Source organism: Protomyctophum parallelum, assembly GCF_964188405.1.
Source record: "Protomyctophum parallelum genome assembly, chromosome: 3".
Taxonomy (NCBI): Eukaryota; Metazoa; Chordata; class Actinopteri; order Myctophiformes; family Myctophidae; genus Protomyctophum; species Protomyctophum parallelum.
In genome coordinates, this window is record NC_139698.1 from 20,268,811 (window position 1) to 20,294,334 (window position 25,524).

General features: G+C 44.1%; 1 protein-coding gene across 2 annotated transcripts in view; it reads right to left on the reverse strand.

The window, feature by feature from the left end:
- Positions 1-25,524, reverse strand: part of ptk2ab (protein tyrosine kinase 2ab) — a 144,800-nt gene that overhangs the window by 102,880 nt on the left and 16,396 nt on the right. For both annotated transcript variants that reach the window (XM_083761665.1, XM_083761662.1), the window contains exons 3-4: positions 2,584-2,924; positions 1,904-2,070 (exon numbers count right to left, since the gene is read on the reverse strand). In XM_083761665.1, coding sequence (XP_083617791.1) covers positions 1,904-2,070; positions 2,584-2,924 — 508 coding nt within the window. The remainder of the gene's footprint in view (positions 1-1,903; positions 2,071-2,583; positions 2,925-25,524) is intronic.

A 25,524-nucleotide genomic window follows, 5' to 3' on the forward strand; every position in this document is an offset into this window, starting at 1 on the left:
AAATTATTATTATAACTAAAGCTAGCAAAATATACTAGTATAAAAAAACTGTACAGTAGTGCATCCCGTGGATGCAGAGGTCGTTGTTGTATTGCGTCGCTTAACTACAAACTGCCTTTTGGGCTGCAAAATGCACCCTATTTTAATCTCTGGTGCATGTACTCAAGTACCCCACTACAGATCTCAGAGGAAGATATTGTGCTTTTACTCCACTACAATTACATGCAAACTTAAATTACTTTGTAGATTAGATTATTTTTACGAAACACACTAAATAAATTAGTGAGTGAGTGTGTTTGGTAATAATATATATATATATATATATATATATATATATATATATATATATATATATATATATATATATATATATATCGGTCATTTGAAAATAGCTTCTTCCACCAAAGGAGTCACCATGTGACTACGAGGTGAGCCAGCTAACTGGCTGAGACAATATGGCAGCCAAAATCTTGTCCTTTTAATAATAAAAAAAAAAAAAAAGACCAAATAGGAGGATGATGTCACACTGCAAAGAAATCAGAACAGAGGACTTCCTGCAAAACATTTAATTAACAGGTGGCTACTACTACTTTGTTGATTAAAAAATCAACAAAAGTAGCAGATCGACAAGCTCAAAACTTGTTTCGATCTGCTATTTATTTTTGTTATTTCTGTGTGACACTGTAGTATGATCGAGCAGAGCGACAAAATCTATGATGTGTGATTCCATAATTCAGCAAAGGTTTCAGCCTCAGGGTCTGGCTCTTTATTGATTATAAATTATGTAAGTCAAATATTTAAAAAATGTCACGTGCACGCGCATGCGCACATAGCCACTCAGCTCGTGCTAGTTACATGATGGAAAACCAGCTATTCTAACGTGATTATATTTCTTATTATTTAGTTGCATTGTAAATTTGTTGTTCATTTTAGTTTCAATTAATTATCTTCCTTTTAGTAACAAGTAAAACAATCACAAGAACTTGCAACAAGGATAACCATGTGAGTTTCAGGTTTTGAGCTGATCAGTATAGTATATGTAAATGAACAGTAGGCTAAATGGAAAGGAAAAATAAACGTGTTCATTCACTGAACTTTTGTAAATAAACCAACATGTAGGATAGGCATAAAAGCTTTGAGCTTCAGCCTTTTCGATCAACCAGAAAGAGTATCATGTTTATGAATAGCCTACTGTTGATGATCGAAAAAACTAAACTAAATTAAAATTGTCTAAGAGTGACTTAGAGCAACACTAGCGCAATGAATGCCACGAGGAGCCGATATATGCATTAATTTCATATGTGACCAGATTTGACTGAGAGCCTGCCATCGCGCAAACTCCAGCTTGTCACCAGAGGAGATTCTTTTTTTTTCAATGAGTTAATAGCACAGGCAGACTCACATACACATACAGATTCACATACTAGAGCATGTCTGAAATAAGTGTCAGAGCTGGAATCGACATGTAAATATGAAATAAATGCTTAAACATAATTATAGCTATAGTGTAATGTTAGAGACCACAGAAATGAACCTTTCAAGCCTGTTTTCTCAACTCGCTGTGTTCTGCAAGACATTATACTCTATAAGCCATATCTCCAAAACTGGAGGGTCAAACTGAACAACCAATGTCAATTTGAAGCTATGATTCCCTGCTGTCATATGACATGAAAAAACGAAAATTCAAAAAAATTCAATGGCAGTCAAATGTAGTCACATATGGTCTACAGGGCAGCTCACCGCTGCCCTATATTCTTACAGCCACGCTGTAAGAACAATTTAAAAGACCATATATAGCCCGAGGGCCTTTAATCCATCTAATTTGCCCCTGAATGGTGTAGTGTTTTAGAAGCCGCAGTAGTAGCCGTTAACAAAACGGTTTAACAGTCTTATAGTCGTATACCTCCACTCCTCCTGGGGGTGCTGTTTCTCATACTTCTCCCTGACGTGAGACACGCCCAGATCGGGATGCAGCCAATGGAGCGCCTCGGAGCGCAGGTGAGCGAGACGGAGGCCCAGCGAGGACACACAGCGCAGCTTGTGGATCTCTGCTATCTTCTGGATAACACCCTGGAGAAACAGAGACAGAGACAGAGACAGAGACAGAGACAGAGACAGAGAGACAGAGACAGAGACAGAGACAGAGAGACAGAGACAGAGAGACAGAGACAGAGAGACAGAGACAGAGAGAGAGAGACCGAGAGAATAAAAGGGACGAAGAGAGCTCACGTCACTTTCATTTCAGAGAAACCTTGTTCTTGGCATTTCGTGTGTGTGTGTGTGTGTGTGTGTGCTCGTGCGCACACACGTGCATTCAAACATGCTTTTTACTTTACTCCACTTTACATAAAAATCCAGGTTTGAATCCGATATGACCCTGACAAATGTCACCAGCTTCTTCTTGGCATTTAGCTTTCGAGAGAGAGCACGTGTGTCTGTGTGTGTGCGCGTGTGTGTGTGTGCGTGCGTGTGTGTGCGTGCGTGTGTGTTTCTATGTGTGTGCGTGTGTGTGTGTGTGCGTGCGTGTGTGTGCGTGTGTGTTTCTATGTGTGTGCGTGCGTAGCTCCTGCAGCGCGTCCTTACCCTGACGTCGGTGGCGTCTCCGTGCCGTATGTTGCTGGCCCACGGCTCGCTGTTGCTCTCAAAGTAGTGGAAGATCTTGAGCACGGCGGGTCGCTCCAGACCCCCCGCCGCCGCCGAGGAGGAAGGGGGGCCCCCCGCGCCTCCTCCCCCTCCCCCGCTGCCGGAGCGGGAGGACTTGACCCCGCCCCCACCGCCCCCGCAGCCCGGCGGCAGCAGCAGCGGCGCCCCTCCCCCGCCCCCGGAGTGGTTGTTGAGGCTGGAGGGGGGGGGATCCAGGTAGGAAGACGACGCCATTCCTGACTTGGTGGGGGCTCCAGCTGGGGCTAGCTGACTGTCATATTCTGGGGATGGAAAGGGATGGAGGAGACAATTCTTAGTTCATTTAGACCTACTGTACAATTTTTTTTCTTCTAAATCATGAGTCTGAAAATATGTTGTTCCAGGGACTCTCCAGAAACAGTGGTCAACAGTATGAGTATGACACTGCTGACCAGTACAACAGTGTCAGACTGCGGTTGTCCTGGTCAGCTCACAAGTTTTAATGTGAGTGTGAAGCTCGGCGTTCCTGAAAAAGATAATTTGTTCTCAGCGAATCACTGAGATGGGTAATAAATAGCAAAGGAAAGTAAGTAAGTAAGTACATTTTATTTATAGAGCACCTTTCGAAACAAGGTTACAAAGTGCTGAACAGTGACAAAATATAAAACAATCAGGTTAAAAAACATAGTAAAATAATGCAAGAAATATACACACAAACACGTACATACACACATACATACATATACACATGTATATGTACAGTGTACACATATACACATACACATATATGATAGATACATACATCATAATCAATACTCAAAGATTTAAAATGACAAAACAAACAGACCTGCTGAGGAAATCAAGTGACAACATGGGGGAAGTATTTACGGAACAAAAACGTTTTTAAACTGCTTTTAAAAAAGTCAACTGACTTGGAATTTATCAGAGGCAAGGGCAGATCATTCCACAAGGTAGGGGCAACCACTGCAAAGGCTCTATCACCTTTTGTCTTTAATTTGGTCACTGGGATTTTTAAAAGTTCTTTATCCGAGGACCTGAGGGGTCTCACATTATCCATTATCCTTAAAAGTTGATCATTTTCTGTACAATGTTGCTGCGCTGTGGAAAACGCAGATGTATATAAGCTCACGATGAGTCACATTTTGAGACGCCATTTTGAGCTTGTAGGCCGACTAATAGAGCGTAACTCTGCGCGTGACATCACCGTCATAACCGGACGTTATGGTGGAACGTGGCAAAAAAATACTTTCTGGCCTCGACCCATACATTCAAACAGAAAAGTCACAGCTGATTGAAATTAAACTACGTTAAGCGACATTACTACGTTTAACGACATTAAACTCACTTTATGCATGCGCCATACCCTCTATATTCGCTATAATTTTGAGGGACGCCCGAGGCTGAAAGCGGGTTAAGACATCGACGTCCACTTCCACGGGGAATCGGAGATGAAATAACTCAAACATCAATACTAGTTTAACCTCACAGGCGATCGTTTCATTGCTCCGTCAGTCAGTCAGTTAGACAGCCTGCGGTGGACCTAACCAACCAGTGAGTCAAATAGCCATTAGTCATCCAGTCGCTGAGTCACCCCGACCATTCAATCGATAAATCAATCAATTGCTCATTAACTGCAGAGCTAGCTTGTCATCCCGGTAAAATCAAGACAATCAGTCATTCGGTCAATAAACCCACCCAGACGTTTAGTTCAGCCAGACACACTACCGGTCATCATCCCAGTAAATCAGCCTGATCGCTCCGTTAGTCAAATCGTTCGATCGGTCAGCCTCCCCACCGAACATTACAGACAGACAGCCAGTGAGCTTGTCTGTCCGGCTGCTAAATAACCCAATCCATGCAGTTGATTTCATTTGTTGTCATTGTGTCTAGCCTCTGATGGAGTGAGTCAACCCAGTCTACCTGTCATATTACGCAGTGAGCAGGACCAATAGTTCCTAGTTCCTACCCGTCATATTACGCAGTGAGCAGGGCCAATAGTTCCTACCTGTCATATTACACAGTGAGCAGGGCCAATAGTTCCTACCTGTCATATTACGCAGTGAGCAGGGCCAATAGTTCCTACCTGTCATATTACACAGTGAGCAGGGCCAATAGTTCCTACCTGTCATATTACGCAGTGAGCAGGGCCAATAGTTCCTACCTGTCATATTACACAGTGAGCAGGGCCAATAGTTCCTACCCGTCATATTACGCAGTGAGCAGGGCCAATAGTTCCTACCTGTCATATTACACAGTGAGCAGGGCCAATAGTTCCTAGTTCCTACCTGTCATATTACGCAGTGAGCAGGGCCAATAGTTCCTACCTGTCATATTACACAGTGAGCAGGGCCAATAGTTCCTAGTTCCTACCTGTCATATTACACAGTGAGCAGGGCCAATAGTTCCTACCTGTCATATTACACAGTGAGCAGGGCCAATAGTTCCTAGTTCCTACCTGTCATATTACGCAGTGAGCAGGGCCAATAGTTCCTACCTGTCATATTACACAGTGAGCAGGGCCAATAGTTCCTAGTTCCTACCCGTCATATTACGCAGTGAGCAGGGCCAATAGTTCCTACCCGTCATATTACACAGTGAGCAGGGCCAATAGTTCCTACCTGTCATATTACACAGTGAACAGGGCCAATAGTTCCTACCTGTCATATTACACAGTGAGCAGGGCCAATAGTTCCTACCTGTCATATTACGCAGTGAGCAGGGCCAATAGTTCCTACCCGTCATATTACACAGTGAGCAGGGCCAATAGTTCCTACCTGTCATATTACACAGTGAGCAGGGCCAATAGTTCCTACCTGTCATATTACACAGTGAGCAGGGCCAATAGTTCCTACCCGTCATATTACGCAGTGAGCAGGGCCAATAGTTCCTACCCGTCATATTACACAGTGAGCAGGGCCAATAGTTCCTACCCGTCATATTACGCAGTGAGCAGGGCCAATAGTTCCTACCCGTCATATTACGCAGTGAGCAGGGCCAATAGTTCCTACCTGTCATATTACGCAGTGAGCAGGGCCAATAGTTCCTACCTGTCATATTACACAGTGAGCAGGGCCAATAGTTCCTACCTGTCATATTACACAGTGAGCAGGGCCAATAGTTCCTACCCGTCATATTACGCAGTGAGCAGGGCCAATAGTTCCTACCCGTCATATTACACAGTGAGCAGGGCCAATAGTTCCTACCCGTCATATTACGCAGTGAGCAGGGCCAATAGTTCCTACCTGTCATATTACACAGTGAGCAGGGCCAATAGTTCCTACCTGTCATATTACGCAGTGAGCAGGGCCAATAGTTCCTACCCGTCATATTACGCAGTGAGCAGGGCCAATAGTTCCTACCTGTCATATTACGCAGTGAGCAGGGCCAATAGTTCCTACCTGTCATATTACACAGTGAGCAGGGTCAATAGTTCCTACCTGTCATATTACGCAGTGAGCAGGGCCAATAGTTCCTACCTGTCATATTACACAGTGAGCAGGGCCAATAGTTCCTACCTGTCATATTACGCAGTGAGCAGGGCCAATAGTTCCTACATGTCATATTACGCAGTGAGCAGGGCCAATAGTTCCTACCCGTCATATTACGCAGTGAGCAGGGCCAATAGTTCCTACATGTCATATTACGCAGTGAGCAGGGCCAATAGTTCCTACCTGTCATATTACGCAGTGAGCAGGGCCAATAGTTTCTACCCGTCATATTACACAGTGAGCAGGGCCAATAGTTCCTACCTGTCATATTACGCAGTGAGCAGGGCCAATAGTTCCTATCTGTCATATTACACAGTGAGCAGGGCCAATAGTTCCTACCCGTCATATTACGCAGTGAGCAGGGCCAATAGTTCCTACCTGTCATATTACGCAGTGAGCAGGGCCAATAGTTCCTACCTGTCATATTACACAGTGAGCAGGGCCAATAGTTCCTACCCGTCATATTACGCAGTGAGCAGGGCCAATAGTTCCTACCTGTCATATTACGCAGTGAGCAGGGCCAATAGTTCCTACCTGTCATATTACACAGTGAGCAGGGCCAATAGTTCCTACATGTCATATTACACAGTGAGCAGGGCCAATAGTTCCTACCTGTCATATTACACAGTGAGCAGGGCCAATAGTTCCTACATGTCATATTACACAGTGAGCAGGGCCAATAGTTCCTACCTGTCATATTACACAGTGAGCAGGGCCAATAGTTCCTACATGTCATATTACGCAGTGAGCAGGGCCAATAGTTCCTACCTGTCATATTACACAGTGAGCAGGGCCAATAGTTCCTACATGTCATATTACACAGTGAGCAGGGCCAATAGTTCCTACCTGTCATATTACACAGTGAGCAGGGCCAATAGTTCCTACCCGTCATATTACGCAGTGAGCAGGGCCAATAGTTCCTACCTGTCATATTACGCAGTGAGCAGGGCCAATAGTTCCTACCTGTCATATTACGCAGTGAGCAGGGCCAATAGTTCCTACCTGTCATATTACACAGTGAGCAGGGCCAATAGTTCCTACCTGTCACATTACGCAGTGAGCAGGGCCAATAGTTCCTACCTGTCATATTACGCAGTGAGCAGGGCCAATAGTTCCTACCTGTCACATTACGCAGTGAGCAGGGCCAATAGTTCCTACCTGTCACATTACGCCGTGAGCAGGGCCAATAGTTCCTACCTGTCATATTACGCAGTGAGCAGGGCCAATAGTTCCTACCTGTCACATTACGCCGTGAGCAGGGCCAATAGTTCCTACCTGTCATATTACGCAGTGAGCAGGGCCAACAGGTACAAAGCACACACAGGCCTCTCTGCAGGACACGCCCACCTCTCTCACCCGCCTGCATGGCTGCAACGTTGAAGCCACCAAGCCCCAATGGTCAAAGCTGGAACTGCAGGCGGGCGTTTTTTTTCTTTTTCTTTTTTGGCCAGTGCATGCAGCACGAGTAAACCCTGCGCAGCTGGGGGGTTCAACACTGCTCGCTCGTTAGCACTATATGCATGTTGACCACCAAATGTTGGTCAAATCGAAAAGAAGAAAACAAAAATGAGGTAGTAGAGCGTTATTCCTGGTGCTTCGAAATGCCACTGAGCAACTTCCATTGAAATTAATAGCTGAGGTTCGGGGCTGTGTAGCTCTCTAGTTTATAAATAACTATGGCCCAACAACAACCCCACTGCACACCGACTACTGGGGTCTAGTAACCCCACTGACTGCTGTGTCTAACCCTGCTAAATCCTAAGCCCTGCTGGTTCCAAAACCTCCTGTCCTGCTATAGGCCTGCTGCAGGCTGTGCGTATTATACTGCTGTGTTTGCTACACTCCTCCTGTACCGGCGTCGGTATCCAACACAGGAGGCATGTTGAAGTCCTTGTTCAGCGGGGGAAAGGTCAATAATAACAACCAAAACAAGGCTGTCTGGTACAGTTTAGCTAGCAGTACAGAATTATTTTAAAAAGGTCAGCCATGATCCAGTGCACACGCCTAGAAGATCATTCTGCGTTGAAACTAAGGAATGTCATTTTGTAGACTAGAAGTACTGTATAGCTGACAAGACGTGCAACATGCGGTGTTATTGCAGTGCCTAGTGCACGGTTACAAAACCGTCAACAAATCCTCATCTGCTTCTCTACTCTCTCAAACACACCAATTTACTCTTCACTCTCCCGTCGTTCTGGCTTTATCTCAGTCTCTCTCTCTCTCTCTCTCTCTCTATAACTTATCCTCCCCTATCATTCCTCCCCTATCATTCCTCCCATATCATTCCTCCCTTCGTCTTGTCTCTCTCTCTCTCTCTCTCTCTCTGTTTCTCTCCATGTTTGTGTTTCTCTTCCTATTTCCCTCATCTGCGTGTTTCAAACACACCCCCCTGCCTGCCGCTTCCTGTGTCCCGTCACCGTCACTTCCTGCCATGGCTATCCCAGCAGCCAAGCCTTGCTGAGTCATCGATTGTTTGTGAAATCCAGGGTCGGGTCGACTACGTTGACCATAAGACTCGGTCCTGGAGTAATCCAAACCACCTGCCAACCCGCTGCTGTCTGTCTGTCTGAGACCCGCTTAGTTAAATAACAGATAAGAGTTTCGTATCTCTTGTATGGTTGTTTTAACCCATTCTGACCTGAGATCAGATTCATACGAGGTTTCCACTGGACACACACTGGTCTGATTAACCCATTCTGACCTGAGATCAGATTCTAAAAAATGTAGCGCGCCACTCGGTGGCTATGAGCTTGTAGATCTGCTATTTTTCAATAGCTAACACCAAAATGGGTTCCCGTTGAGAATGGGTTAAACCACTTTCAAACTGCCGTGTCTATTTTGGGCCTGTCTCGTCCAATTTTAATATAATATTAATTATATTATTATCTCTTTCTTTCTTTCTTTAACCTTTATTTATACAGGGAATGTATATGTTGTCCAGTTTTGGGATGTAATAGGCTGCTAAGTATATATTGCTATTCGCCACGTGCAGAAGTTTCTAGGGTGGTGGTTGAATTGTTGTTAGAGATTGTTCTCACCTGCTTATATATAGCTTATAGATGAAATCAATCGTGTACACTTTTATTACAATTATTACAATTATTAGACACAATTCGAATCGCAATTATCTGAGATAATCGCAATCGTTTTTGCATACTATTCAAAAATGTGTCAATCATTTGGAAAGAAAACAATAAAAGAAATGTGTCAGCGACTTATTTGTACTTTGTTCTAGTAGTTTTTTAGTTATGTGTCATGTCTCCCCTGTGCAATTTGTGATTACGATGCCTAAAAGGCAAACAAATCGGAATGTTCAATGCAAATTTAATCTGCTGTAAGTAATATGTCAAAAATTTAATGACCCGTTTATTTCTTGGTATTCAGACAGCCAGCAATGGGTAAAACGCTCCCACATTTGTTTTAGTCTCTGTCAAATCTAGGGGCCGAAATCTGCATTCAAAGATTTTCCCTAGAAGCTTTGTCATTGGTCGATTTTGCCTGTCTACTTCCTGATTGGTTACGTCATCAGCTTTGAATGCAGTTTGTGGCCCCTAGATGTGTCACAGAGACTACATTTGGGGGGGGGAGCGTTCTACCCATTGCTGGCTGTCTGAATACGAAACAAAGGAACGAAAGAAAAAGGTCATTAAAATGTTGACATATTATTGCTTATAGCAGCTTTAAATCGTTAGTAATAATAGTTAGTAATAATAGTAATAATAGTTATTTAAAAAAATAGCAGACCTACAAGCTCTTCTGCTATTTTATTTTTAATGGTGAAAATGTGGTGCACATGAAAATGTTGACATGAGCATGAGCTTTTTCAGAAAACTGTCAGTATTTAGAAGACACTTGTAGAACCAGTTGTCAGGTCAAAATGGGTTAAAGCCGCTATAAAAGCAATAACATGTCCACATTTTAACGTGTAACGGTGACAGCCCTCGTTGTGAACTTTGAACAGCCCCTGTGGGAGCGAGCGTCTCACTCAGCGCAAACCCTTCCTCACGTACAGTATACTGCTGCATTGCTGCACTGTCTTGGGCTGCATGTACAGTATGCGCCAAGGAGGAGCAGTACTGTCCGCTGACGTGTGCATTATGACAGTGCACTTCACTCACGTCTAGGAGTTAGAACACAGAAAACCTGCAATGTTTCACACAAACGCTGCTGTCAAGATGGCACGAGTAATTACCCCAAGTCACACAATGCAGCTGTGTCGGCTGAGACAGACAGAGAGAGAGAGAGAGAGACGATTCAGCACTTTCACTACTTGACCTACAGTTCCCTCAAAGACAAGCCACGTCCATGACACACACATACACAAGCATATAGACCCATGCGTATGTGCATGCACGAGCACACACACCAATGCACGCACGCGCACGCACACACAGTCACACAGTCACACAGCTACAGAAATGAGAGTGGAATATTATGTATTTTGTGACCCGACTCAGCAGTCTCTCATGTAGCATGTACATGTGTAGTGTGTGTGTGTGTGTGTGTGTGTGTGTGTGTGTGTGTGTGTGTGTGTGTGTGTGTGTGTGTGTGTGTGTGTGTGTGTGTGTGTGTGTGTGTGTGTGTACATCATCATTGTATCAATATTCTGTGTATACTCATATTGATTCAAATGGTAATAAGTGACAACATGGTCATTTATCTTGTGAAAGAAACCGGGTGGAGCAATCACGACCAGCTGGGCTGTACATTATATTAATGTAACACATACATTGCATGATATCTAACATTCTGCTCATAATAACCTCATGTGCAGACAATGCAGTTGTAACTAACTACATGTACTCAAGTACTGTACTTAGGTACACTTTTGAGGTGCTTTTCCTTTGTGTAAAAATGAAGGTCTCCCTCAATTATCTCTCAGATAATTTTAAATAAAGATGTAATGAATGACCGCATGCATGAAAAGACACAGAGTATTTGTACCACACATCATCTCTTCTGGATCACAGTTTTTTTACGTTTCCCCAATCCCACTCTACAGTCCACTATCTATGTAGAAATGCACCAAGTCTCTGTGTGTACAGTATACATACATGTGTACGTCTGTAATCCACATAACTCGAGAACCACTCGCCCCGCCGACTTCAAATTCGACACACACATTCCACACCCTACGCCCACAGGGAGCACAGTGCCCCCGTGTCCATTTGGTCGGACCCACGGTTGTTCAGAACCGCCACAAAAGGCCTCTCTCTGCCCAGGCTCTGGACAAGAGGCCCTATAGATCTCCATATATGGAGCTGGCCTGTTCTGACATCACAAATTATGTTCTGACATCTGCATACTAGACTCCATATTTGGGCATGCCTGAACAAAGAACATATATGGGCATAAAAAGACATAGCATGTTACGTAGACACCACTAGAATTGTATTTTATGTAGTCATAGCACTCTATAGTATATATATGAACAGTATAGTATGCATAGTTTTTATGTATAGTTTCATTATATAGATATTCCACTGTTACGTTCTTATAGCTTACGCATGTTTCATGATAACTACTTTTTATGTACTGTATGTGATGTGTTGCCATGCTTCTCGCTTAATGTAAATCGCTCTGGGTTAAGAGCGTCTGCTAAATGCCTAAATTGCAAATTGTAACTGGGTGGGTTATGCATTTCCAACTTGCATCTTTCTTCCATCTTGCAGTGCATGTACAGTAGCTACTGTATGCTGTGGTCTGTCTGGTATCGGACTGTAATCTGGAGGATTAGAGAGAGAACCAAGATTACAACTGTCTCTCTGTCTGATGGGATTAGCAGTATAATCTCTATTAAAACCCGATAGCAATAATCTCTATTAAAACCGATACGGTTGGCGTCCAAACGCAAGCAGCGCGGCTGAGAAAGTTATATTAGCGCTGTTAAATACGCCTCTCATGGTATGATTTACCTAATCCTGTTAGAATAAGCCATTGTGAATAAACCGTGTGTGGTTTGCTGCGTTCATTTCGATGCCATTACAAAGTGATACAGCCCTATGATACAGCCCCACGCCACGGCCGTGAAATGTCTTAAAGCTATTCTGACCTGAGATCAGATTCTAAAAATGTCTTTGATTTTTCAAAAATAGCAGATCTACAAGCTCATAGCGCGCCACCGAGTGGCGCGCTACGAGCTTGTAGATCTGCTATTTTTCAATAGCTAAAGCATAACATAGTGCTAACACCAAAATGGGTTCCCGCCCAGAATGGGTTAAAGCCGATCTACAAGCTCACATAACGGCCAACCCTGCACAGATTGTGACATGTGTATCTGTGTTGGGAGCCCCTCGAAAAAGGAGATGGTACACCTCAAGGGGTCTTTTTCCTAATAAAGAAACTTGAATCATCTTCACAGCAACGATATATGACAACACCAACTCCAGCCGACAACCAGTGGTGGAAAAGGTACTCACAAGTTTTCAAATGTATAAAAATCTCTTGAAAATAGGAGCTCTACAAGCTCACAATGTGCTGAAGAAGTGGTTAATACAGTATGTGAAAAGGCGGCGATCCGAGCGAGAGCGCGCGGAGCGCGCACACACACACACACACACACACACACACTTGTGTGTGAGTGGCGCACAACGAGCTTGTAGGTCTGCAATTTTTTTAAAGTTGTGAAAATGTGGTGCAAATCTTTGAATATATATTCTTTCAGACTTCAGAGCGAACGATGTTTTTAACTCAAATCTTTGCTTCCGGGGGAGTCCCTGGAACTACATATTTTCACATGGGGGTCCACGGCCACATACAGATAATTATGGATGGTCCTCGACATGAAAAAGGTTGACCACCGCTGACATAGAAACATGGGGTTTTTCAGAAAACTGTCATGATTTAGAAGACATTTGTAGAATGGTCCTCAGGTCTAAGTAAATGCACTTAGTTGCGTTACACCGCTGCCAGCTGACAACACTAAAGTCTGTGACATAATGGTAAACCTTGCACTGTTGGTCGTGACTCATGAGTAACAGTGTTTACACAACGGAGTGCCTTTCGCAGTCTGGGAAAGATTCAGTGTTGTTTAGTGCGTGTGGGAAAGCTTCTCTGTTGTTTAGTGCGTGTGGCCACGTGTCACAGGAATGTGTAAAGCTGCATGTACGTGTCGGTCATGTGTGTGTTCAGGTATTCAACGTTGCGTCACTGTGCGGCTTATACAATCTGACTGAAGGGGGGATTGTACTGTAAGTGATATTGGGTTTTTTTAAGTCTTGAAAAGCTCTATCGACTGTATATAGATTATTGTATTATAGACTGTTTGTTCAGTAATACTGGCGGTGCAGGGGTTGACACTAATTGGTCTCAGAGCCACTTGCCTCTTGTTGGGCAAGTTGCCTTTGCCAAAAAGGTCTTGCCCACTTTACTTGCCGAAAAGTAAATAAATTGTCCATTATGAAATGACAGGTCAAATTTGATTCACCGTTAAATGTACTTATATTTTTACTTCTAGAGCTGTGCGATAAAGAATATCATACATTGTTTTTTATGCCACATGCCTACTATGGGTTCACACTTGTTATTTTACATTTTTAAAGTGTAGCAACAGCGAAAACAGCACATTTTAGCCAAACAGTGTTCTTATTTTACATTCCACAGACCAGAAGGTTCAGGTGTTTACTGTTTAGACAGATATCTTCGTGTTGTAGACAGTTGGGCAAGCATTTAGCAAACTCCATCTGGCCGAACGTTTTATTTACCTGCCAGGGGCAGGTGGGAAACCATTAGTGTCTGTCAATGCCTGACTGGTCTCCCTTGTTACTGAATGAGTGAAAGAAAGTGTCTAGTATAGCATGTTGCGTTTTAACCTGACGCTGCCAGATGAGGGCGGTATTGGGTAACCATGTTTCCCAACACAGCAATCATCTGGGATCTCTCAGGCAGTTGAGCTGACAAAAATCCGTTCCGTACCGGACCAATCAGCGTGAGCTAAGGGCGGGATATGTGCGAAACCGGACGTGAAGCTATATAGACACGTCAATATGATTGGTTGTGTTTGCACGCCCACACGGTGATAGACAGACGGTCCCATCCAATCATCTACCAAGTATCTTGAAGAAAAAGGAACAGCCCCGTCATCGAATTTGCTTCCGCGATCCCAGATCCCAATAAGCTGTGAAACAAATTTGTGTAGCAAGCTTCTTGGATCTGGCAGCGTCAGGTTAGTTGCGTTTAGGGTTGCAAATAATTACTTTTCCCATTAAAACAAATCAAATAAACTTGACATAATCAAATAAAGAAATTAAGTCTGATAACCCCTTCCGCCCAATTCTATACTTTGTTGTAAAACAGTGTCACGTGAAAAAAATACAGAAAATAGCCGTTCTACAAGCTCACAACTACATTGAATTATTTGGTGTAATCGATGAAACCGCTTAGTTTGATAACTGGCTGCTGCAGCCCTAGTTGTTTACTGTGTTATGTTAGTCAGGAGTCTCAGGACCGACGACAGTGCACCGTCCACGCCTAGAGAATTGAAATCCCATCTCTACCTGGTACCACAGTGTGCATACAGTAACATACTGTATAACACATGTATGCTCTCTCTCTCACACACACACACACACACACACACACACACACACACACACAGTGACGCGCACACGCAGCATGCAGTGTCGTTGTCGTCAACTAAAACCAAACGAAAAATGTTCGTCGACTACCTTTTTTCACTGACAAAAACTAAATAGAAACTAATTGAAAACTAAGCTATGGTGACTAAAATTAATATATATATATATCGACAATTTCGTCAATAAATTAAAACTATAGACTAAAATGTTAGGAAGGGACTAGTGGACAGATCCACTATAAGTCATTTAACACTTGGTTGCATGCTGAAATGCGACGCGTTGTGAGCTTGTAGATCGGCTATTTTCAGCAAGTGTAAAATCAGCCATTACGACGGCCGCAAGGCCCGCCAAAATACATTTTAGTCGACTAAATCAACCGTAGATTTAGTCGACTAAAATCTCATGACATTTAGTCGACTAAAACTAGACTAAAACTAAAACATTCCTGGTGACTAAAATGTGACTAAAACTAAGTGAAACCTATTCACAAGACTATGACTAAAACTAAAATCAAATTTTGCTGCCCAAAACAACACTGGCAGCATGCAGGCCCAACTCAATCATAGGCTAATGGCACGCGCTGAGCCTTGAACAGGACAAAGATCCATGAAAACATATCACACAATAATAATATCCATTACAATTTAGGCATTTAGCAGACGCTCTTGATCCTTAATCCGGAGCGATTTACATTATGCACATTATACCACTTCAACCACATTAGCCACTTTCATTAAGAAAGAATGTAATAAATGAATTACATTCATTGATTGTACAATGAATTTACATAAAATTAATGTAAATTGTAAGTGAACCACTTTCAACGTGCCGTCCCTATTTTGGGCATGTCATAATAATTAAGTAATAATTATAATTATATTAAGTAAGTAGCCTTGCCGAGCCATGAGGCCCATAGGGGCAGGAGCCTATCTCCTGTTTCTATAGCGTGAGGTAGGGCTGCACGATATGGACAAAAATTCATATCACGATATATATGGCAGATATCTCGATATCGATACGATACGATATAATATATATCACGATATATATGGCAGATATCTCGATATCGATACGATACGATATATCGTGCAGCAACATATTTTCTTAATGGGCGTGGCTAGCGATTCAGGGCTGGAGCCAGGCTACAACAGGACAGAGGGACAAACGGAGTGATGGTTTATTTACCGAGGGGCACAGGCTAAAACAGAGGGCTGACTTTAGAAGTGGACGATATATCGATATGTCGAGTTGTCGACGATATATCTATATCGCGATACCGTTGCCTTTTTGCGATACTGATATTGTGCATGTTCATACCTCGATACCGATACGATAACGATATATTGTGCAGCCCTAGCGTGAGGCAGCTTGATGTACAAGTACACCCCCTGGACATGACGCTAGTATGTCGCAGGGACTTACCCCCAATCCAACCCTTGATGCTGAGTGTCAAGCAGGGAAGCACTGGGTCCCATTTTTACAGTCTTTGGTATGACCCGGCCGGGGATCGAACCCCAACCTCCCAGTCTCAGGGCGGACACTCTAACCACAAGGCCACTGAGCTGGTTATAATATAGGCAAACAATATATACATTTTTAAACCGATACTGATAACTTCTTGCTTCTCAAGACCGATACAGATACTAATAACCGATAATAAAAATATATACAGTTAAGACATAAATAAAAAAAGAGTAATGGTACATGTAACACAGCTTTGACCTATTAGAAAATACAGTATATCATACCTATGACATGCTGGGTGCTTCGTCATCAGATACAAACACTCAACAGATAAAACAAATAATCATTTAGCAGAACTGCAAGCATATGAAAATATATAAAATAAAGAATATATAGACAATATTTTATCAGAGCTATTAAAAATGTTATTGGGCCGATAATTATGATGTCATATCCCTATATTTTTTAAATGTTTTAATTTACGAATGCTCAAAAATAGAAGATCTAGGGCTCGAGGTGTTACTGGTGGTGTTCTCTTTCCCCACCCAGCACCCCGTTAGAGGATTCCATCATGACCCACTTCTGGGCCCTGACCCACTAGTTAAGAAACAGAGAACTAACTAGGCCATGCTGGCGAGCAGGTTGGTGTGTATGTGCTCCGCGCACACACATGCACACACGCACAGACACAAGAAGTTATGCCTGTGTGTCTGTCATGGACCAGTCTGTCACCAGTATCTAATACGTATCTGGGTTACCGGGGTTAGAATCCCACACACGGGAGACAAGCAGTCCTCTGCACTCAGTCACTCACACTCACTCTCACTCTCACTCTGTACACATTTAAGATGACGATAAATAATTAAATACAGTGATTAACAATTCAAATTGTGTGCTTTTTGCATTGCACATTACAATGTGTTTTTCTGTTGCATTTTGTATAAGGTTGTAGTCAGATCAACTATCTCTGCTATGTATTGAAAAATACATAGCAGTGTTTGAAAAATGTTTGAAAAATGTTCGGACATTTTTCAACCTGGAAACGATTGATAATTTGCGATCAGGCGATTATGTAATAATTGGCACAGGCCTAGATTGGCAACCCCCCCCACCCCCCCCCCCCCCCCCTCTCTCTCTCTCTCTCCCTCCGTCCATCCTTTCCTTGCTCTCCTCAATTTCTCCTCCTCCTCCTCTATCTCCTCCCCCCCTCCTCCATCACTGTCTCTCATTCCTCCCCTCCGTCCCTCTCTCCCCTGCCCTCCACCCACCCTTTCCTGTATCATTTCTCCTTCTTTCTCTCATGTGTTCCATCTCATCCTCGGCTCCGTTTCTCCAACCACCTCTCTTCCTTCCTTCCTTTAACCTTCTCATCTTTCAACCAATCAACAAACCTCTCCCTTCCTCTACTACTCCCTTCCCCTCTCCTCTCCCCCCCACCCCTTTCCTTTCCTCACCCGGAAATTGCATTATCAGGAGAAAGATGAAAAACGTTGGCCCATGCTACACAAATATTGATTGGTGTGTGCATGCATATCATGTGTGTGTGTGTGTGTGTGTGTGTGTGTGTGTGTGTGTGTGTGTGTGTGTGTGTGTGTGTGTGTGTGTGTGTGTGTGCGACTGTGTGTGCGCGTTTCCAGCGACATCACAGCCACTTGGCCTACTTTACAAACCATATCTCCCCCAGCACACCCAATAACCAATCAAATCACAGCCTGATTCCACAGGCCCACACACACACACATGATGACATCATCACTGCAATCACACCTATAAACCAATCCATAAAATGGTGGACTACTCATTATATCCAAAACTGTTACTTTTCAGGATTCAGAAGTAGCAAAAGTAGCAGCTCTTACAAGCTCAAAATGCTACGCCTGTGGATGCGGCGCGCTACTTTTGACGAGGCTGTGGCTGTATAGTATGATCAAGTAAGGCAGTGGTTTTCAACCCTTCTCAACACATGGCCCAGTATTTATTTGGCATTCGAGCCATGGAGGTTTAGCTAGCCTCTCGGACTCAAAACCTAGTATAGTGTTCTGTTGTTGTTGTGTCCATTTTGTCTGCAATTCCATCCATTTCCATGCTGCACTGATGTTGGTACCATTAGGAGTGACAACAGGCAAACGATCAAAATAACAACTCCTCTACATTCTCTCTGGGAGTACTTCAAAGAAGGGCTACAGATCTACCAAAGTGTCAGGCTGCGTGATGCATTATTGCAGTGGATGTTTGTTGATTGATAATGAGGCAATGTTTGTGGATAGATATAAGTAACAGAATAAAAATAATTTCCACAATTGAAGCTTTATCGAGTTTTGTAATACTTTTTGAACACTTTTACACATCCCTAATTCAGTATGTACTTGGTAGTGGGTGCATATTATTCAGTACGTACTTGGTAGTGGGTGCATATTATTCAGTACGTACTTGGTAGTGGGTGCATATTATTCAGTGTGTACATATTATTCAGTGCGTACTTTGTAGTGGGTGCATATTATTCAGTACATACTTGGTAGTGGGTGCATATTATTCAGTACGTACTTGGTAGTGGGTGCATATTATTCAGTACATACTTGGTAGTGGGTGTATGTTATTCAGTACGTACTTGGTAGTGGGTGCATATCATTCAGTACGTACTTGGTAGTGGGTGCATATTATTCAGTACGTACTTGGTAGTGGGTGCATATCATTCAGTACGTACTTGGTAGTGGGTGCATATTATTCAGTACATACTTGGTAGTGTGTGCATATTATTCAGTACATACTTGGTAGTGGGTGCATATTATTCAGTACGTACTTGGTAGTGGGTGCATATTATTCAGTGCGTACTTGGTAGTGGGTGCATGTCATTCAGTGCGTACTTGGTAGTGGGTGCATATCATTCAGTACGTAATTGGTAGTGTGTGCATATCATTCAGTACGTACTTGGTAGTGTGTGCATATTATTCAGTACGTACTTGGTAGTGGGTGCATATCATTCAGTACGTACTTGGTAGTGGGTGCATATCATTCAGTACATACTTGGTAGTGTGTGCATATCATTCAGTACGTACTTGGTAGTGGGTGCATATTATTCAGTACGTACTTGGTAGTGTGTGCATATTATTCAGTACGTACTTGGTAGTGGGTGCATATCATTCAGTACGTACTTGGTAGTGGGTGCATATCATTCAGTACATACTTGGTAGTGTGTGCATATCATTCAGTACGTACTTGGTAGTGGGTGCATATCATTCAGTACGTACTTGGTAGTGGGTGCATATTATTCAGTACGTACTTGGTAGTGGGTGCATATCATTCAGTACATACTTGGTAGTGTGTGCATATCATTCAGTACGTACTTGGTAGTGGGTGCATATTATTCAGTACATACTTGGTAGTGGGTGCATATTATTCAGTACATACTTGGTAGTGGGTGCATATTATTCAGTAAATACTTGGTAGTGGGTGCATATTATTCAGTACATACTTGGTAGTGGGTGCATATTATTCAGTAAATACTTGGTAGTGGGTGCATATTATTCAGTAAATACTTGGTAGTGGGTGCATATTATTCAGTAAATACTTGGTAGTGGGTGCATATCATTCAGTACGTACTTGGTAGTGGGTGCATATTATTCAGTAAATACTTGGTAGTGGGTGCATATTATTCAGTAAATACTTGGTAGTGGGTGCATATTATTCAGTACATACTTGGTAGTGGGTGCATATTATTCAGTACGTACTTGGTAGTGGGTGCATATTATTCAGTGCGTACTTGGTAGTGGGTGCATATTATTCAGTACATACTTGGTAGTGGGTGCATATCATTCAGTACGTACTTGGTAGTGGGTGCATGTCATTCAGTACGTACTTGGTAGTGGGTGCATATAATTCAGTACGTACTTGGTAGTGGGTGCATATTATTCAGTAAATACTTGGTAGTGGGTGCATATTATTCAGTAAATACTTGGTAGTGGGTGCATATTATTCAGTACGTACTTGGTAGTGGGTGCATATCATTCAGTACGTACTTGGTAGTGGGTGCATATTATTCAGTACGTACTTGGTAGTGGGTGCATATCATTCAGTACATACTTGGTAGTGGGTACATATCATTCAGTACGTACTTGGTAGTGGGTGCATATTATTCAGTACGTACTTGGTAGTGGGTGCATATTATTCAGTACGTACTTGGTAGTGGGTGCATATCATTCAGTACGTACTTGGTAGTGTGTGCATATTATTCAGTACGTACTTGGTAGTGGGTGCATATCATTCAGTACGTACTTGGTAGTGGGTGCATATTATTCAGTACGTACTTGGTAGTGGGTGCATATTATTCAGTACGTACTTGGTAGTGGGTGCATATCATTCAGTACGTACTTGGTAGTGTGTGCATATTATTCAGTACGTACTTGGTAGTGGGTGCATATTATTCAGTACGTACTTGGTAGTGGGTGCATATTATTCAGTACGTACTTGGTAGTGGGTGCATATCATTCAGTACGTACTTGGTAGTGTGTGCATATTATTCAGTACGTACTTGGTAGTGGGTGCATATCATTCAGTACGTACTTGGTAGTGGGTGCATATTATTCAGTACGTACTTGGTAGTGGGTGCATATTATTCAGTACGTACTTGGTAGTGGGTGCATATCATTCAGTACGTACTTGGTAGTGTGTGCATATTATTCAGTACGTACTTGGTAGTGGGTGCATATTATTCAGTACGTACTTGGTAGTGGGTGCATATCATTCAGTACGTACTTGGTAGTGTGTGCATATTATTCAGTACGTACTTGGTAGTGGGTGCATATCATTCAGTACGTACTTGGTAGTGGGTGCATATCATTCAGTACGTACTTGGTAGTGGGTGCATATCATTCAGTACGTACTTGGTAGTGGGTGCATATTATTCAGTACATACTTGGTAGTGGGTGCATATCATTCAGTACATACTTGGTAGTGGGTGCATATCATTCAGTACGTACTTGGTAGTGGGTGCATATTATTCAGTACATACTTGGTAGTGGGTGCATATCATTCAGTACATACTTGGTAGTGGGTGCATATCATTCAGTACGTACTTGGTAGTGGGTGCATATCATTCAGTACGTACTTGGTAGTGGGTGCATATCATTCAGTACGTACTTGGTAGTGCGCGCTGTGCGTAAATGCAGGCCCCTCTGCTCCAGCAGAGGGGGATGCAGCCGCTGTCCTCCATGTGTGCTGCTGTAGGGGGAGCTGTTCCAGGCCAGGCCCGGGGCGCGGGGCCCAGACAACAACGCTGCTGGGCTCATACAGCAACAACACCATAGAGCCCTGCTGTCTGTGCATGGGGCAAAGGCTGGGCTAGCCTATAGCCTGGTTAGCTGGTTAGCTACACCGTGGGGGGGCTCTACACTATGGCCGCCGTCCTGGCTGGTTAGCTGGTTAGCTACACCGTGGGGGGGCTCTACACTATGGCCACCGTCCTGGCTGGTTAGCTGGTTAGCTATACCGTGTGGGGGCTATACACTATTGCTGCTGTCCTGGCTGGTTAGCTGGTTAGCTACACCGTGTGGGGGCTCTACACTATGGCCGCCGTCCTGGCTGGTTAGCTGGTTAGCTACACCGTGTGGGGGCTCTACACTATGGCTGCTGTCCTGGCTGGTTAGCTACACCATGGGGGGCTCTACACTATGGCTGCTGTCCTGGCTGGTTAGCTACACCGTGTGGGGGCTCTACACTATGGCCGCTGTCCTGGCTGGTTAGCTGGGTAGCTGGTTAGCTACACCGTGGGGGGCTCTACACTATGGCCGCTGTCCTGGCTGGTTAGCTGGGTAGCTGGTTAGCTACACCGTGGGGGGCTCTACACTATGGCCGCTGTCCTGGCTGGTTAGCTGGTTAGCTACACCGTGGGGGGCTCAACACTACACAGGGGGGGTCATCTCCAAAAATAAACGAGAACACAACTGGGGGGAACAACGGATACACACCCAGAATATCAGCCCTCCTGGTCACACGGTGTTGATCACAGAGATGAACAAAAGAAAGAGAGAATTCAGTCGATCATCAGTACAGATGCCGGGAAGCAAACCTTCAAATAGATATTTTCAAAAAAGTCTATTTGAGTTGTCCCCCAAGACAGTAAATCGATCCGGTATACGGAAGAAGAAAAAGGGCGAAAGTGGGTTTCCCTTTAATGGACCGACTGATGGCAGGTAGAATATCCTGATGAGACAGCAGGTATCGTCACAGTGCAGAGCAGACGGCCGGTCTGCAGTGCTGCACTCTCCTCGGTCAGCACCGTGTTCACCGAAACGTCTTCTTTACGCTTCTAACATCAAGGGTCCATGTATGCTCCTCCTCATCAGAAGGCAGAGAGAATCAGGCTCTTTACAGAGACATCCTGCTCTCGTATCGACGCATTTGTTTTGCTCGTTTCAGTTTCTAGAAAACTCTTCCTACAGCGTCTTTGTGGCGCTGTGGTCGAGGTGTCCTATTTGAGCATGAAGCGGTATCCACTCCCCACTACTTCACCAACACAGGCACACACGGGTCTGATCCCGACCTCGGGGAGGAAAAAAGAACACCACTTTGGTAGCCTATAGCGTGGCCACTAGGACCGTTGCTAAGCTACCAATATTGATCCAACATGGAAGACACGGCTCAAAAATCCAGGTTGACCTCAAAAGCCTCGTTTCGGTTTCGAGAAGAGAACGACGGGTCAACGATGTTTTAGAACGTATAACGGAGCGAGATCGTTCAGAAAACGTATACGTTCGGCGGTCCTCCGTAAACACGGCGATGTCACTTTGAGGTCGAATGAGCCCGCACTAAAACCTCCTAAAAACGAATCAGCCTGCACTAAAACCATCCTAAAAACCTATAATGTAAGTGTAAAAACCCCAGCCTGGATCGTTAGGGATCGTTTCCAAAAGAATAAAGCGTTTGATCTCAAACCAGTTCAATTGTCCTCAAAGATGTGTCAGATCTTCAGCCACAATCATCAATCCTCCTTTCAATGGAAGTTCCCAACCTAGAAATTAGGTTAAGTTGCAGCAGACAAAAAAATATCCGATATCTCTTCACTGTGAAACATCCACGACATCTCCGTGAAAGGACGACGACGACAACGACGCACCAAAATCACCACGATCTGAACCCGTCTGTCCAGACAGACAGACAGGAAACCCTGGAGACGCAGGAAGTCCTGCTCCCAAACGACACCTGCACGATATACCGCGTTTCCTTCTCCCGAAGAGGAGAGAGAGAGGAAGAGAGATGAAGAACGTTAAAGGGGGGGAGAGAGAGAGAGAGAGAGAGAGAGAGAGAGAGAGGAAAATAGGACATGGGGTGGAGAGGAGAGGAGAGGAGAGGAGTGGAGGAAACAAATGAAGGAAGGAGCAGTCAAACAAGGAGAAAAGATGAGAGGGAGGTGAAGAAGATAAATGAATGTAGACGAGAGGAGGAAAGAGAACAGAGAGAGAGAGAGAGAGAGAGGGAACAACCCTCCTGAGCTCCCCCACACACACACACACTCACACACACACACACACACAAACACACACACACACACACACACACACACACACTCACACACACACACACACACACACACACACCGCACTCTCTCTGCCTGCAGGAGCTAAACAGGTCAGTGCAGGTGCCTGGTGTCAAAAAAGACGAGAGCGAGCGAGAGAGACAGAAACCTAGAGAGAGAGAGAGGAGATGACACTTCTGCTGAGAGGCAGAGTGTCAGACAGAGAGAGTGACGGCTGAGAGTATAAATGACGTCGCTTCAGAGGAAGGTAAACAACGGTGCGACGAGGGACGACGCACGTCCGTCTGCTTTTTTATCCCAGCCGTAGAAACAGTGTGTGTGTCCAGCAGCCCCGGCTGCCACACACACACACAGCAGATGCCTGCGCAATCTCACACACACACACACACATAGTACCACCACTGCCGCAGCCACATACAGTACACACACACACACACACACACACACACACACACTGTACTCAATGTAATCCTTTACTAGTCTAAAATAGTGCACCAAAGAGAGAGAGAGAGAGAGTCTTTATGACCAACAGAGGGAGTACGCATACAAGAGAGGAAATGCATGACATAGGGGAGCATGACTGAGTGATTGTGTGTGTGTGTGTGTGTGTGTGTGTGTGTGTGTGTGTGTGTGTGTGTGTGTGTGTGTGTGTGTGTGTGTGTGTGTGTGTGTGTGTGTGTGTGTGTGCGTGTGCGTGTGTGTGTGTGTGCGTGCTGAGAGGGTAAAACATGGTTTTAAGAGAGAGTGCAAGTTCTCTCTTACACAGCTGCACTGTCTGCAATCAATGTATAGCTGCTGACGGAGGTAGCTGATTGGGCGGTTGATATGCTAATCAGGGCATGCTTCATTCAGCTTTGCGTTGATTAAACACGCACGCACACACCTCCTCCCACCCCCAGTGGACGGTGAATCCATACTTTAAGGACACTTTCTTGCACCAATGGGTGCATGGACTTGAGTGCAAAATTGCAAATGCACGCACGCACGCACGCAGACACACACACACACACACACACACACACAATTTAAATTGTACACGAATACATGTGAAAGGACCGCAATGGAAATATAAGTCGCTGGGCGTTTAATCCTTCTGATAATTGTGTGACAATGTAAGTATTGGTAATAAATAATATGTTGCAGATGTGTATGATCAAAGTTAGCTAGCCCCCTGGAACCCCCTGTGGACCCCCAGACCCCACCGTGAGAACCACTGGCCTAATCCAGTGGTTCCTAAACCATGTGCCTTCTTGGGATTTTCTGACGAGTTGACAACTACACCTTATTACTGAATTACACAACATGTACATTTTATCATTTACCATGTCAGCAAGTATATGTGCACAAGTACTAACTTGTGCACATTCACTTCCCAATACAGAGACAAATCCGACACCCTAAAATATGTTATTACCACATAGGCATCCCTATTTTGGGCATGTAAGGCGAAAATATTAAATGTCAAGTAGGTGACAAGTGTGTTTATTTTGTATTTTATTTTTTGAGAGTCTAGCCATCTATGACAGGGTGTGCGCACGCGCGCGTGTGTGTGTGTGTGTGTGTGCGACTGTGCTTGCGTGACGTGTGTGTGTTTGTCTGGAGCAAGTCTCACAAACCTCCGGACCAATCAGTGCCAAACTTTGCCACAGTGTTTCTACGTACAGTAGATCCCTGAGATCCACCTAATTTCAGTTTGTAGATCGGCTATACGGAGTTGCCCATCCATTGCTCAATTCTGAAAACCACCGGTCTAGATGGTTAGAGGGCCAAACATGTACTCACTATACGGTTCAGTCAATTCCAAGTCACCAATCGACCCGGA